The sequence below is a fragment of the Galleria mellonella genome, unplaced genomic scaffold (assembly GCF_026898425.1).
Source record: "Galleria mellonella isolate WM207_F2 unplaced genomic scaffold, CSIRO_AGI_GalMel_v1 utg28, whole genome shotgun sequence".
NCBI lineage: Eukaryota > Metazoa > Arthropoda > Insecta > Lepidoptera > Pyralidae > Galleria > Galleria mellonella.
This window is the reverse complement of record NW_026442064.1, coordinates 185,571-201,523: the sequence shown is the minus strand read 5'-3', so window position 1 is coordinate 201,523 and position 15,953 is coordinate 185,571. Positions and strand designations below refer to the sequence as shown.

General features: G+C 36.8%; 1 protein-coding gene across 2 annotated transcripts in view; it reads left to right on the top strand.

The window, feature by feature from the left end:
• LOC113517848 (adenylate cyclase type 6) overlaps positions 1 to 15,953 on the top strand; it is a 337,672-nt gene that overhangs the window by 287,442 nt on the left and 34,277 nt on the right. For both annotated transcript variants that reach the window (XM_052895423.1, XM_052895422.1), the window contains exons 11-12: positions 7,290 to 7,411; positions 15,387 to 15,479. In XM_052895423.1, the coding sequence (XP_052751383.1) occupies positions 7,290 to 7,411; positions 15,387 to 15,479 (215 nt within the window). The remainder of the gene's footprint in view (positions 1 to 7,289; positions 7,412 to 15,386; positions 15,480 to 15,953) is intronic.

Genomic DNA, 15,953 nt, shown 5'->3' with positions numbered 1-15,953 from the left:
ATCCCACCCTTCAAACCGAAACACAGCCATGCAAACACAACTGCTTCACGGTTGAAACACGAATGGGACAGAGGTACCCAAGCAATCGACTTTTGTACAAAGTCTCCCTCTGGTAAATCTAATAATATTAATGATCCCTTGTTACTTTAACCACTAAAATGTAACTTTTTTTTAGAGCTTACAATCAAATATCGATTCTTGTCGCTTTAATAATGTCGTAGTACTACACTAGGTGTTCTCGCTACGACGTTTGCTACGTTCACGTAATGGTGGAAATTATTCATTTTAAATAATATTTAACTTTAATACCATCATAATAGAGCATTGATTCAGCAGAGGTATTTCTGTCCAATTTGTGTTGTTTTTTTCTATTACAAATATTTTTTTTAATGCCGCTTTTACCAGAGGGAGACTTTGTACAAAATTCATTTGCTTCCTTTGTCTCATTCGTGTTTCAACTGTGAAGCAGTTGTGTTTGAATGGTTGTGTTTCGGTTTGAAGAGTGGGATATGGCGTGAATTTACTGGGTACAGAGGAATAACACCTGAGTCCCCAGGAATGGCAACGCATGGGGTTTACAATGGACGAAACAGTATAGTCTGTTATGTTCATGATACTGCTCATGTCTATAAGCGACGGTTACCGCTTTCCATTAGGTGAGCCGTCAGCTTGTTTGTCATTCTAAGTTGTAAATAAAAAAACTTGATTGTTGGACCTGATGGATACTGCTAACCGTCACCTATAGACATGAACAGTATTAGTACATGACAGAGAATACTATGTCACCCTTAATACTCTTCGTAAGTTGCCATTGCTAAAGATTATGGAGTTATTCCTCATCATATCGTCGTCTTATTAGCCTTCAACTGTCCACTGCTGGGGGGAAAGGGATTGTTAGCAATGGAGATTGACAGCCCTATTGTTAGCAATATACCCTATTAGGTCGACTTCCACGTGGTTCCCCCTGGAAACCATTGTGAACAATTCTTATTGCATTCGTCACGATTAACTAACTGACCTACTTCATCCTCACCTATCATCCTTCACTGGTGCCCCGCCGGTGTATACCGATAACGCGGGTGGGGTTACCATTCCATTATCACCCATTAAAAAAAACTGTCCACTGTTAAACATAAGTGTCCTCTTTGTGTAGTTTCGCCAGTAGTTGCCACGCTCGGCTGACAGATTGACAACCGCAGTTAGGCTTAGTCGCCTCTTACGACACGCATGGGAAAGGAAGGCGTAGCCTATTCTATGCTGGGTTCACACAGCGATATATTATTTTAATTCTATTTGTTATTCTAAGATCATAAAGTAATAATGTAAACTTTATATATGGAAACACTGATTAATGTAGCATTGTAACACGGCGATCTGTTTTCGTTCCGGCTTCCTCCATCAACTTTCATACGGGCCACTGTGAATTTCTTATTCTTGTAAAATAAATTAAATAACTAAAACAATTGCAGCGCATTTGATTCCAATACTTATTCATTTTAAAGTTAAAATGTTCTTAATGTAGACATTAGTCCATTATAATTTTATAGGATCGCTATTTGACGTTTTCGCCTTATTGGCTTGCTATAGTGCTTTTTTGAATAACACTTTTTGCTATTACAGATTTATAATACATTTATTTATTGTTAACATCTATATCTGGCATCGCTATTCAACATTTATTGCATTAAAAAAATAAAGATTTTTATAATCATGTTATTTCCTTATTGCAGACGATTTTTAAAGGGTTAATATAATTTTTATGAATGAGACGGTAATTATGTAACGTAGTAAAGCCAATCATTAGGGGCGCGATATGCGAGCTATAGCTAGGTATGTATTATACACGATCGCTCGTTACCATAATTAGTGCCAGCTTCCGCCTAATATCTCGTCAAAGAGCGGCCACGTTACCGTAATGGGAGATATTTGTGAAGCCTCCTTATCTTGCGATTCATTTGCCCGGACCATTAGCGCTACTATACTTGTGTCTCTGTACGTCACTATATGCGTCTAAACAGGTTTAATCAATATGTAAAAATGTCTGCATATCTAAGTACATAAATATTTGAGGGATTTCAAATAACTATTAGTTTTCTTTGGACATAATAGACAATATTAATTGTTCAATGCTATAATACGTATGACATATAGATAGAAATACCTACTATCTGAGGAAATAGTCGAAAGTTCCCTAAACCATCGTGTTTGTATGACAAGTTCTGAGTTGAACACTCAGGTTATGGAATGAGCTCCCTGCCGAGGGTTTTCCGAGAGACTACAGCATGGGGTTTTTCAAAAGGGGGGTAAAGAGGTTATTTCAGGGTCGGCAACGCGCGCGTAATACCTCTGGTATTGCAGGCGTTCATAGGCTACGGTAGCCGCTTACCATCAAGTGGGCCGTATGCTTGTTTGCCACCTCAGTGGTATAAAAAAAGAAAGTAGAAATAACTTCCTGGCGTGGTAATAATATTTTGTTTATAACCAAATTACATTTTAACGATGTAATACCTTATCAATCCCACTAACATTCAAAAGTCTGCCAGCACTGTCGTTATCATTAGTCGATCACTCTTTAATAGTAGGTCAGATTTAGTCGTTAAAATTTGGAAAACAGTTGTAATGGTGACGATGATATCAGCCGTTACTGTCCACTGCTGAACATAGGCCTCCTCTTATTGAAAGGTTTGTTTGTAGTTGCCACGCTTGGCAGGAGAATTGGCAACAGTAGTTAGGTTTCGGTGTTGTTTTAAAAGGGAAGCTGCTATTCATTCCTCGGTACCATTAAGTTCCCTGAGTCGCCTCTTACGACACCCACCGGAAAGGAAGAGGTGGTCCATGTTTTACCAGAGGGAGACTTTGTACAAAAGTCGATTGTTTGGGTACCTCTGTCCCATTCGTGTTTCAACCGTGAAGCAGTTGTGTTTGCATGGCTGTGTCGGTTTGAAGGGTGGGATATGGCGTGAATTTACTGGGTACGAAGGAATAACATCTGAGTCCTCAGGAATGGCAACGCATGGGGGGTATCATGGGCGAAGCAGTATACTCTGTTATGTCCATGGTACTGCTCATGTCTATAGGCGACGGTTACCACTTTCCATCAGGTGGGCCGTCAGCTTGTTTGCTATTCTAAGTTGTATAAAAAAAAATGAGATCTATGCCAGGACCACACGACAGTTGAATCATATCTTGAAAATGTAACGAAACGTAGGCGAAGTTGCAAGATGCAGATTGTAGTTTATCAATTAAAAACATATATACATTCACACTATGGCATGTTTTACATCTTCTTATGTATTTAAAAATGACAGAACTTTTATCATACCTCCGATCAAAGAGTTTACAATTACTTTTCTCTATCAAAGGTTGTCTGGAATAAGTTGCTTTCAGCGAAAAAGTCGCCCATTGTTTTCTCAGTATGATAATTTTTTATAATTGTTTGTATTTATAATAAGTCTAATAATAAAGTCATTTAGAAGAAGCCATAAAGAGTATTTACGACTGTAAATCTAGACTGTAATGCGACTATACTTCATCACAGGTGTCTGTTAAGTATTGTCATTGTAGTAAACGTAATACTCAACATAGATTGATATATTGTAACACGTAAGTAGACAGGGTATGTGAAATCAGACCACGGCACGACAGGGCTGGTATGCCTTAGAAAGGTAAGAGCCCTTCAAAACTGTAACTGAGATTTGCGAATTGAGAGATTGCGATTCGTTGTACGTACATCGCATTAGAGCAATGTTTCCCGCTAGAGCAATGTTCTGTAAGGTGCCTTCAATCTGATGTAATTGTTCGCAAACAAAGTTTCCCGCGAGTGTTATATTTTGAGGCGTGCTTGTTGAAATTTCACCTTTGTTATTCGAGGTCGTTAATTACAGCGCAATTACGGAACAAATGGATACCAATTAGACGTTAGTGAAGCTTACACCTACGGTTTTGCTGCATTTATATGTTGAACAAGCCAGCGGGTGATAGTAGTCGCTGCCTACCACTATAGCGTGACGACGAACCAAACGCCAATTCATTACGCCGTTAATTAAGCTAGGGAGCCATCTCGTATATTATGTTGAGTGTCTGTAAATTACAATATTGGTGAGTTATTATAGCACAATACGCTCCAGGTGTGCGGAATGAAATTAAAGTCATTAGTAGAGCGAGGTTGGGCGTCTGTAATGAGTATAAGCCATATTATATATATATATCTTGATTAATAGATTGACCTTTAAATTAAGTATGGTGATTTCTAGAATGTTGATGATGATATATCCTGTACTGTAGACATTGTAAAGTGGTACGGGTAACAATAGAAAATATAGTAAAATATAACTAACAGGTATTTGGATCCCAGCGTAGAATAGGCCACCCCTGCCTTTCTTTGGATATCGTATGAAGCGAATAAGGAAGGGCGAGGGCTGACCAGCAATGTCCCTCTTAAAACATCTCTAAAAGCTTACTGCGGTTGCCAATCTATCTGCTAAGCATTGCAAAAGTCCCCTTATGGGGAAGGCTCATGTATAGCAGTGGACAGTTCACGGCTAAAATTAATTAAATTTGACAGTTTTAAAGAAAAAAAATACATTTTCAAGCATTATAATAAACAAGATGATGAGGTAACAATTTGGTTGTATAAAAGATAGCCAGTTATGAGTATTGAATCAACTTTAATACAGGAAAAGTGCGGGTTACTCTGGAAATAAATTCCAATAAATGGATATTGAAATTGAGACGTTTCGCACTCTAGAATTGCGTCACTAGCGATATAATGTCTCCATATTGTTCTGATAGACGCATATTAGTGCAACTTGTCTTGTCAGTGCAAACTATTGTAAACCGCTCCCAATTATAAACTAATTCCTAACTGTTGTATTATAAAAGCAGTATAAAATTGTCATTGGTAAATTCAAACGTAGACAGACATGCAGTACTGCTACTAAAATACGTATCAATAAGTATTTAAAAAAGTCTTTAAGTTTTTAAGTAATTAAAAATTTGTTCAATCGGTGTATAAATGTTTATTTTTAAATTATATGTATAAAAACTATATATTGTTATAATGAATATTATTACTTTGAAGTAAAAAAAAATTTGTTTTATTAAAAATATACCTTTATTTAAACATAAACAACTATGATAAAGCCTATCGTCTAAATACCTGTTTATTATTTTTTTTTTGTAATAAGATCGTAAAAATCTCACTCGATACAGTTCTTTTTTAATTAAAAATACCAAAATATAATCCATAACTAGTACTATACTATAACACGCAATCTCGAATATGCATTTAGGTATACTCGTGTCGTAGACAATCAAACGAAAATTGTGAATAAAGTATAAAATCCTCATGTTAACAGATGTACATATTATATAAAAAAAATCAATGGCGCGTTGCCATAGATAAACGGTATTACATTTGTTCAAATTTTTCGACATAATCCTAACTGAATACGACTTTGAAGCGAAATCATTTAAGCGAACCTCGACGCCGTTCGCGCCGCTGTCGCTACACCACCGCACATGAAAGGATTTGATGCGACAGAATTGATGCGAGCGGCTTCGTAAATGATATATAAAACGTGGTGCAGTGACAAGTATATACCTACCGCTCCGCAGGCATAAAACAAACGACAGCAATCATATACGCATCCATAAATGACGCCAAGTTTCGTGTATCTATATTAGCTGAACCTGAACCAGAAATTTTTGAGCATCTCTGTAAATTATTGTTGCCCGTTAATTCTTCTCTTTCCGTATCTAGGGAAAGTAGATAAAGTTTTGTTTGAGAAATCAGTTTAGGGTACGATAGGGCTGATATACCTGAAGAAGGTAAAAGCCCTTAAAACAATAAGTAAAAAAAACATTTCGTGTAGATTGTTTTACATACAAACTATAAATTAACTCGACCGTAGTCTTACTGTTGCCTAATAGTAGTACAAATTAAAAATAGATTGTTTGATTGATTGATTGACAGACTGATACGATTTGTTACTAATATCATTTAGACAGTGTTGCCGTAACAATTTCAACAAAACCTATTTATTTATTTTTATTCATTTATTCATTAGTACAAATATGTGTACATGGCGGACTTAATGCTAAAAGCATTCTCTCCCAGTCAACCATAGGCAAGTGTCAGAATACTCGAATGCGGTACTACTAATTATTGATATACATATATACTAAAATTACATATATAAACGAATAAATATATATGAATAACAAATATACTTACACAAATATAGTATATATACTCGAAATTGAGAATAATATAAAGCACTTATTGCTCGGATAAAGTAAAAAAGTGAGCGTGAACGCTTTTTTTGAAAGACAGTTTAGTCGGTAGTCTCTTAATGGCATCAGGAAGCGCGTTCCAGAGTTGTGAAGAATGTAAGAGAAAAGAGTTTGAAGCGTAACCAGTACGGTGAGAGGGGAAAGATAATTGGAGAGTATTATTGGAACGAAGATTACGATTTTTTTTTTTATTCTTATGAAACAAGCTACAGATACGTTGTAAATATTGCGTGTTTACATGTTGATTTTCATTTGCAATAATCAATTTTTTGCTTTGTAAAGAAAAACAATGGCTCTGATCTTTACAAATTTAAAATGGCAGTTTCAAACAGTGAAACATAGCCGCAAAAGCAGCGTTGATGAATTCCTTCGTTGTAATTTATCAGATAAATAAAGATTAAGAAAATGATCTCAAGTAAATTCAGACCAGTTAAACGTTGACTGACACTAAATATAATAAACGAATGGCCTGCAATGAAATTTGGTTTAAAATAATGCAGTAACTTATACACTTCAGTCAATTTTTTTAAAACGAAGTAGTGGTAAATGTGCGTACAACTTAATTGACGATAAACAATCACCCCAGCCTTAGCCCATAGATACTAACAACACCGCAGAAGTCGCTTCTGCATTGCCAGCCTTTTTTTGTACAACTTAAATTGGCAAACAAGCTGGCAGCCCTCCTGATGGAAACTAGTAACCGTTGCCTATATATGCGTTGGACTCATATGATATTCCTTTGTACCTTGTACATTTATTGCTATATCCCACCCTTCAAACTGAAACACAGCCATGCAAACACAACTACTTCACAATAGAAACACGAATGGGACAGAGGTGCATAAGCAAATAACCTTTGTACAAAGTGACCTTCTGGTAAGCCTTTACAAAAAGCATAAATTCTCTTTTTGAAGGTCCCCGTGTCATATTTGTTTATTGTACGTCAAGTGTATTAGTATATGTTAATGTAATAACACTCGCTTGTCCTCTGCCAGGAGCGGCTGCTGCTGTCGGTACTGCCGCGACACGTGGCAGTCGAGATGAAGGCGGACATCGCGTGCCAGCCGCGCCAGGAGCAATTCCACAAGATATACATACAGCGCTACGAGAACGTCAGGTCAGTACCGTGCCGTTTAAGAATATTGATTCCACCACTCGCCCAGTCTTCTAACTAGGTTACCCTGTATTATGAGAAAGTAGCCAACAAATGTCTAATCTTCATCTTCATATCAGACTTTGACTGTCCACTATTGAACAAAAGCCTCCCCCTTGGGGGGGAGGGGTTGCCAGTAATGACCACGCTTGGCAGTTGGATTGGCAACCGCAGTTAGGCTTTGGAGATGTTTTAAGTGGGATGCTGTTGCCCATCCGTCGTCTTCCTTTAGTCGCCTCTTACGATACCCACGGAAAAAGAAGGGGTGGCCTATTCTATACCGGGACTACTCGGCCATTTAATGCACGGGCATAATTCAGAACACCTAGCAGTACAATACACGACAAGTTCAGTTCACAAACTAACCAGAATTGAATCTAAGACCTCATATACGCAAAGCGACGTCCTCACCACTACGCTACGGAGGTCGGCGAATACTTATATAGTCCAGAAAAGTCTGAGTTTCAGTCATGAAATTGAGCAATTTTCAATATTTTTGATTTGTAATTTAAAGAGTGCTTCCATAAACACTTCAGTCCCCAAACCACTTTGTCCCATCCAGCTAATCCGTTAATACACGCATATAAAAAACTCTAAACTCAAAAACAATCTTTGATACGGTATTAATGTCTTATTATGTTGTTATTGTATTATGCAAAACACGAGGTGGCGTACCCAGCCAGCGAGCCGACAAACCGCACTTCTCATTACCTTTACCCACAGTAGACACTTTGCACCGCACCCGTGCCGCCTTACCTCGCGCGCCACAAATATCGGCATGTTTGCCAATATTCGATACATGTCACATTATTGAAACGGAGGCGGCAAGTTTACCCGTTCCCTCGCACTATACTCGTATATGCAGCTATTATGTGAGAGCAGTATAATTTCACGAGAGCCCACAATGTAATATCATTTGTATATAAAACGTAAGAAATTCGCAACGCCGCCGTAAACACACGGGAAATATGCGCACGCCGAATATTACACCAATCCCGTGGAATGTTCCGAAGCGTGAATCTCGTAACATTATACGTAACGGGAGCACGTATCAAAATAATGTACAAAAGAGGGGGTGGCTCTCTTTTTCTCTCTTTCTCTCTCTGTCTATTATTATACTTTGTTAGTAATTTTTATTTGGAATTGTCGGAAGCGGCAGACGTTATTAATTTATTAATTCCCTATTTATCCAATAAATATCCAAACAGTCCAGTTAGCCCATCATGATGAACTCATGATAGTTTCCAGGGGGAACCGCGAGGAGGTCAACCTGGTTAGGTATATTTCTAGCAATGGGATTCTCAGTCTCCATTACTAACAATCCCTTTCCCCCTGTGGTGAGGACTGTAGTCTTAGTAACTGGTAGTTCCCTCGGTCGCTCCTTACTACACACACAAGAAAGGAAGGGGCGATCTATTCTATGTGGGAACTACACGAATACTAAAATTAATTGAATTAAAATAATAGTGTTAAATTATTATCACCAGAGAGAGACTTTGTACAAAAGTCGATTGCTTGGATACCGCTGTCCCATTCGTGTTTCAACCGTGAAGCAGTTGTGTTTGCATGGCTGTGTTTCGGTTTGATGGGTGAGATATGGCGTGAATTTGCTGGGTACAGAGGAATAACACCTGAGTCCTCAGGAATGACAACGCATGGGGGGTATCATGGGCGAAACAGTATACTCTGTTATGTCCATGGTACTGCTCATGTCTATAGGCGACGGTTACCACTTTCCATCAAGTGGGCCGTCAGCTTGTTTGCCATTCTAAGTTGTATAAAAAAAAACAAAAAAATAGATATATATATATTCGGGTGTTCCCTGTGATGCGTATGAATGTGCTGACCGAAGTATGTGACACTTGGAAAACTCATTGAATACTGTTCCAATAGAAATTAGTATTTCACAATTCAATTACTGTACTGTACTATACTGTAACACTGTACTCGCATAATTGAGTCGTTACATTTATTGGGCGGGTTGCTTTATTCATTATGTTGTGTAATGCAAATAAAGTATACTCATTCATTCATTCATTCATACATTCAATTTTCTTTTCTTGTGAAGCCAATGCAATATTACACGTATTGCTTTTGGCCTAATATGATAGAAAATTGAAATAGGTAACGAATGTTAGATATCTTTTGTGTTACATATTATCCACTCGTAGGTCGTATGTACATATGCAGAAGTTTAAAACTTTTACAAAGGATATAATAAAGTATTTTTTTTTTTAATTGTAACATTATAAAATGAGATACATTGGGGCTGGCATTAAAAAGAACGAATGACAAATTTTCAGTATCTCAGTATACTTTGTCTTTATTAACCTTATGTCTGGTTGTTTGTTCATTTGTTTGTTATTTTGTTACCTCTTAGCTCCGTAATGGCTTAACTAATTACTATACAATTTGGCCGTATGGTACCGGAAAGAATAGGCCACCCCTTCCTTTCACGAGGGTGTCGTAAGAGGCGACTAAGGGAAGGCGAGGGATCGGCAATAGCGTCTCTCTTGAAACATCTCTAAAATCTAACTGTGGTTGCCAACCCGCCTGACAAGTGTGGCAACTACTAGCTAAACTCCTCTTATGAGGTAGGCTTATGTACAACAGTGGACATGTTTAACGATTACAATGACGAATCATTTAAACGACGCCATACTCTCTCCTCATAGTCAGTTTCAGTCTTTATTTATTTATTTATTTTACACTTTATTGCACCAAGTAAAAAGAGAAATAACAAATACAGTAAATATTAATTAGAAGTGATACAATCTTTAGTTTGTGAAGTTGTTTAAATGGTTTTCCTGATCGAAAAAAAAGCGGATTCGGGCTTCCACCTCGAATAATACCAAGTAATTGTAACCGGCGGGTGTAAAGAATAATAACCGTAGTAATAATTTTGTTATTGCAAACCCGAGCGGAGCCGCCGTTACTCGGATATAAAAAAAAAAGTAATAGCCCCAATTTGGCGAGCCGAACGAATGGAGATATTCAGGGATTATGTACAATACTTAGCGGGGTAATACTGCGCCGCGATAACTCGACACAAACAGATTTATTCACACACCAGTCTTTACCAGCGACTTTTATTTATTTATTTAATTATTTAACAATGTTGCACTAAAAACATAAAAATAAACAATGACATATAAACAATTCAATTGAAATACAGTAGCATGAAGTACAGGTTAAAATATACACATAAAGGTACAAAAGGCGGTCTTATCGCTAGGGCGATCTCTTACAGACAACCTTTGGTTAAAGGAGGACAGATAGAAGTGGGTAGGTGGTGCTTGAGTGGCTTTGTCCTCGTTACTAGATCATGACCGGCTTATAAAGTAGACTGCATTCTTCTTCATTCTAAATATACCGTATCTTGCTTCTGCAGGCATTGGTTGCACCATCAAATGTCGAGCTGTTATAAAAAAAAATGTTTAAGTGACGAAACATCTTATTATTCATCGATATATCTGCTATTATTATTTACATATATCACTGCTAAATATAAACCTCCCCCTTGAGGGGTTTTGCCAGTAGTTGCCACGCTTAGCAAGCTGGTTAGCAAACGCAGTTAGTCTTCGTTGATGTTTTGAGAGAGACGCTTCTGCCCATCGTTCGACTATTAAATTCCCTTAATCGCTTTTTATTAATATTATAAATAATAAATTGGTAAAAATTAATTACATGTACATTCAATGGGCAAAATTTGCTGATTACATTACATTACAGCAAAATAAATTACATTTCATCATTCCATTTTGTGGAGCAAAATGTATATGTCATGATTACGCCCAGAGAACTAACAAACAAACAAACTTAAGACCTATCACATAAGTAAGGATTTTAAAAAGGTAAAATATTACTGTCCCTCTGTAACTTGTCACCGTAGATTTTAATTTGTCAATAGAGAATGTTAATAAAGTAAAAGAGATTTGAAATGCGAGCGCCGTGAAGCGTCTCCGGAATCCAGTTGGCAGAGTGTTTCAATAAGAATAGTGTAAAAGAGGTTAAAACAAATATAAACTACGTTAACTCGGAGATAAACGATAAGAGCAACCACTTTTGTTTTTTTTATGACAAAACTTTAACTCGGAATAATATTTTTGTACGATATTTAGAATACAAATCAAATATACTCGTACTGATGGCCCACAACGTGATAACCGTCGTCTATAAATAGCACCGTGGACATCATAGAATATACTGTGACACCCATGATACCCTCTAAACATTTTTTTTTAATTTCATTTATTGGAACGATAAACATTGTAATTTAATTTTTTTTAATTTTATTAATAGTCAATTATATATATATATATATATATATATATATATATATATATATATATATATATATATAATTGACTATTATTATTATATATATATACGTATACGTTGCACTACACTGCTATTTATCTTTCTATTCTATCTCATATAGTAAATTTATAGCAAATTTCATAATAATAGATTGAGCTGTTAAAGTGCTAAGGGGTAACAAACAAACAAATATATAAACAAACAAACCCACTTTGATACTCATAATATTCATATTTGTAAAATCAATCGATTTTACAAAAAAAAATCTTTACCTACCCACTGAAACATTTCCGTGAACAAAATTAGAAGTCAAACAGAACAAAACTAATTTCTGATACGTTTGACTTCGTAATTAAATTTATAAACTCAAAATTTTAAGATCAAATTGTTGCTCGGATACAAAGTAATGAGTTTACTCTTTTCAACCAACTTCAAAAAGGAGCAAGCTCTCAGTTCGACGACTTTTTTTTTATGTATACGTCACGTAATATCTTCGCCTGTTCAAAATATATTTTGATGATACATTTTGTCACACTAATACCGTTAAGAGTGGGGGAAAGGGATTGTTAGCAATGCAGTTTAACAGCCCCATTGCTAGCAGTACGTCTTATTAGGTCGATCTCCACGTGGTTTCCCCAAGAAACCATCGTGAACAAATTCTTATTGAATTCGTCACGATGGACTAACTGACCTACTTTATCCTCACCTATCATCCTTCACTGGTGCCTCGCCGGTGTATACAGATAGCGCGGGTGGGGCTACCATTCCATTATTATCCATTAAAAAAAAATACCGTTAAGAGTAGGTATTGTTCCACGTAAGTGAGAATCAAGCACACAATCTGTCTAATGGATTCCACATTGTCGACACTGAAAAAAAATTAGAATGGCAAATAAGCTGACGGCCCACCTGATGGAAAGTGGTAACCGTCGCCTATAGACATGAGCAGTACCATGGACATAACTGAGTGTACTGTTTCGACCATGACACACCGCATGCGTTCCCATTCCTGAGGACTCAGGTGTTATTCCTCTGTACCCTATAAATTCACTGCCATATCCCACCCTTCAAACCGAAACATAGCCATGAAACCACAACTGCTTCACGGTCCACACAACACGAATAGGACAGAGGTGCCCAAGCAAATGCCTTTTGTACAAAGTCTCCCTCTGGTAAACTCACAGTATACTCGTCGATCGTTTTTGTAACCAGGATAACCCATAATATCAGAGATGGGTGGGTTGTAGCGTTGCTTTTAAAATATTTAACGACAACTCTAAAGTAACAGACGTATTTCCTTTTTATTGTATTCACCAAATCGCTCTAGGCGAAAAATAAAGCTTGCACAAAACAATAGGTGAGCCGAGGTTTTGAATCGATTTGCTTACGGTACTCACTCGAACGAAACACAGCCGACTGTCTTTGTTACAAAGAATAAACACACATGCTTTGTGCGACTCGAATTGTGATTCATAGATTTTACATTGGTTTTCGTGACGTACACGACGAGTATCGTGAAATAAAGTTACAATTTACGACAGATGATTTTACTTAGCAATGCGATATTACAGTCGAGTCTTTGTGCCAATTTGTCGAGATGATAGTCGAAGGAGGCCAAAAGATGACTGAGCTTATTGACGTGCTTACTTTACATAAGATGTAAAATGATTATAATACACTGTAGAGGACATTGCTACTATGTGAAATTTGCTACTTTGTTCTCTTTTAAGATCTTCACTTTGAATGCTTGTTGTCTTTTCTTAGTATTGGAATAATGAAACCGTTTAAAAGATGATAGTTGTTTTGTACAATAGCTACTGTTTAACTGTTCAATTACTGTTTGTAATAACAAACAGTAAGTATTGTTTTATGTACAACAACAATGTTATTACTAATTTTGCCATTTTATTATTAAGACAATGCTATATTTATTCTATGAAGACTTGGCCAGTAATCGTAGAAGCGGCTGGGGAGGCCTTCACTCAGCAGTGAGACATCATACGTTATGATTCATTGATTTATTCAAAATTAGAAGCCAAATATTTCTCGTAAAAATAACGCAAGATGAATTCACATTTTCCGATGAATTGTCAGGTAGCTATTTGATTATTGGTCGTACATTAGTGTAATATGTTTATTAGTTTTACTTATAAATCTTGATAACACTACAAATTCAAAGATACATACATAGCTTTATTAAAATTATACGAAGACAGACTTAGTACAGATACACTACTTACGGTATTACCTTGTACTTGCGGTTTACTGTACTTAATCATAAATCTGATTTTGATTTTTCCCAAGTCAATTCTTTTCATAATATTAGAAAGGAAGAAAAATATTTATTATTTATTAGGACCTATTGTATTCTGATAAAGAGTAAATCAAGTAACGTCTAAATAACATTTATAATACGAGAAAAATACTAACGTTCTCTTTGTATTGAGAATTCGACAGCTTGCGCAACTGTTTTGAAGAATCCAACATCCTTACTTATTGGCTCCCGATATTAGTATTTAAAAAGATAAAAGCAGGTAAAACTTATAAAGGCAGACAGGTAATAATACTGTGAACGCCGTAGCAACAAATTGCTGATACTTAATTCATTTTTAGAAAATTATGTGAGGCTTTTAACAATAAACTGCCGAAATCTCTCCCGAACCGGCGGCTCGGGCGGAGATTTAAGAGCTGGCATAAAAACGGCTCTCGGTAAAAAGGCTTATTAAAGGCCAAACTAATATATCAATGATAAGAATGTCGGGCCAAATTAAAACTTCTTCTGACTGTCTATCTCCATAAGTAATTTCTTAGATAAAAGGCTCACTTCTTAGTTAATAAAAATAATAGATAAATACGCTCACGTCTGTAATCCCCGGTGCGGTAGTCAGAGTCGACAACCGCTGTCACGTGTCATCGTTGTGTGGAGCGTGACGTAACATATTAGAATTTAACGCGACAGAAGGCGTGTCCCCCGCTACACTCGGACTTTTTGGATTTTTTTTTGTAATTAGATGACAATGAAATGGTAACTCCGCCTGTACTATCGGTATACGCTGGCAGGACACCAGTGAGGGATGATAGGTGAGCATGAAACGGCAGGCCAGTTAGTCCATCGTGACTAATTAAAGGATAAGTTAGTCACGGTAGTGTCCAGGGGAACCGTGTGGAGGTCGACCTGACAGGGTATATTGATAGCAATGAGGACTAACCTCCCTATTTAGTAACAGTCCCTTCCCCCCTGACTGATTTGGTTTTTTCCCGATGTTTTATGTTCTTTTTTTATAAATAATGAGCACTTGTTTTGGCTTCTATTATTCTTATTAAGATTCCTTGCATCATTTTCTTCACCATATCAGTCTTTAACTGCCCACTGCTAAATATAAGTCTACCCCTTGGTAGCTTTTGCCAGTAGTCGCCATACTTGGCAGGCCAATTAGCAATCGCAGTTAGGCTTTGGAGATGTTTTAAAAAGGACACTGATGCCTTCTACGGGAAAGAAGCGTGTAGCCTATTCTATGCCAGGAGCACACGACCCTTTTTCTTAAATATTTTCTATTTCAGACATCGTCTGGTTACAACTTTATTGTATTAACAAAACAGTCTATTTTCGTTTGTGCAGCATTCTGTTTGCGGACATATGCGGCTTCACGTCCCTGTCGGACCAGTGCACCGCTGAAGAACTGGTCCGCCTTCTCAACGAACTCTTCGCCAGGTATGTATGATCCATTTAAAGGTAGATTTAGACCAAATAAGCGTAGTTTATTTATATTTATAAGTATCAGGTCCACATGAAAAACGCATTATGAAAGTGCTTCCACCGTTCGACTTCTGTCGCGAATAGGCACTTAAACTTTTAGTCTATATGTTAGCTAAGTTAGTTCTTCTAGGCTGATATTCTGCTCTTAATTGCTCTTTTTGGTTTATACAATATATTATATATAATCATGTTATATTATATTAAAATATTTCCTAGCGCCGGCGTCGCACAGTTTCTTTAAAAATAAATAACAGTCCATAAATTCTCTTGCCCGTGACTTCGTCTGCGTAACCGGGGTATGTCTACTGACCGGGTTAGAAAATAGCCTGTATCCGTCTCCATGTAATATAGTACATATATATGAAATTGCACAGAGATCGTTTAAGCCGTTAAGGCTTTATAATATAACAAACAAACTCTTACATTTTT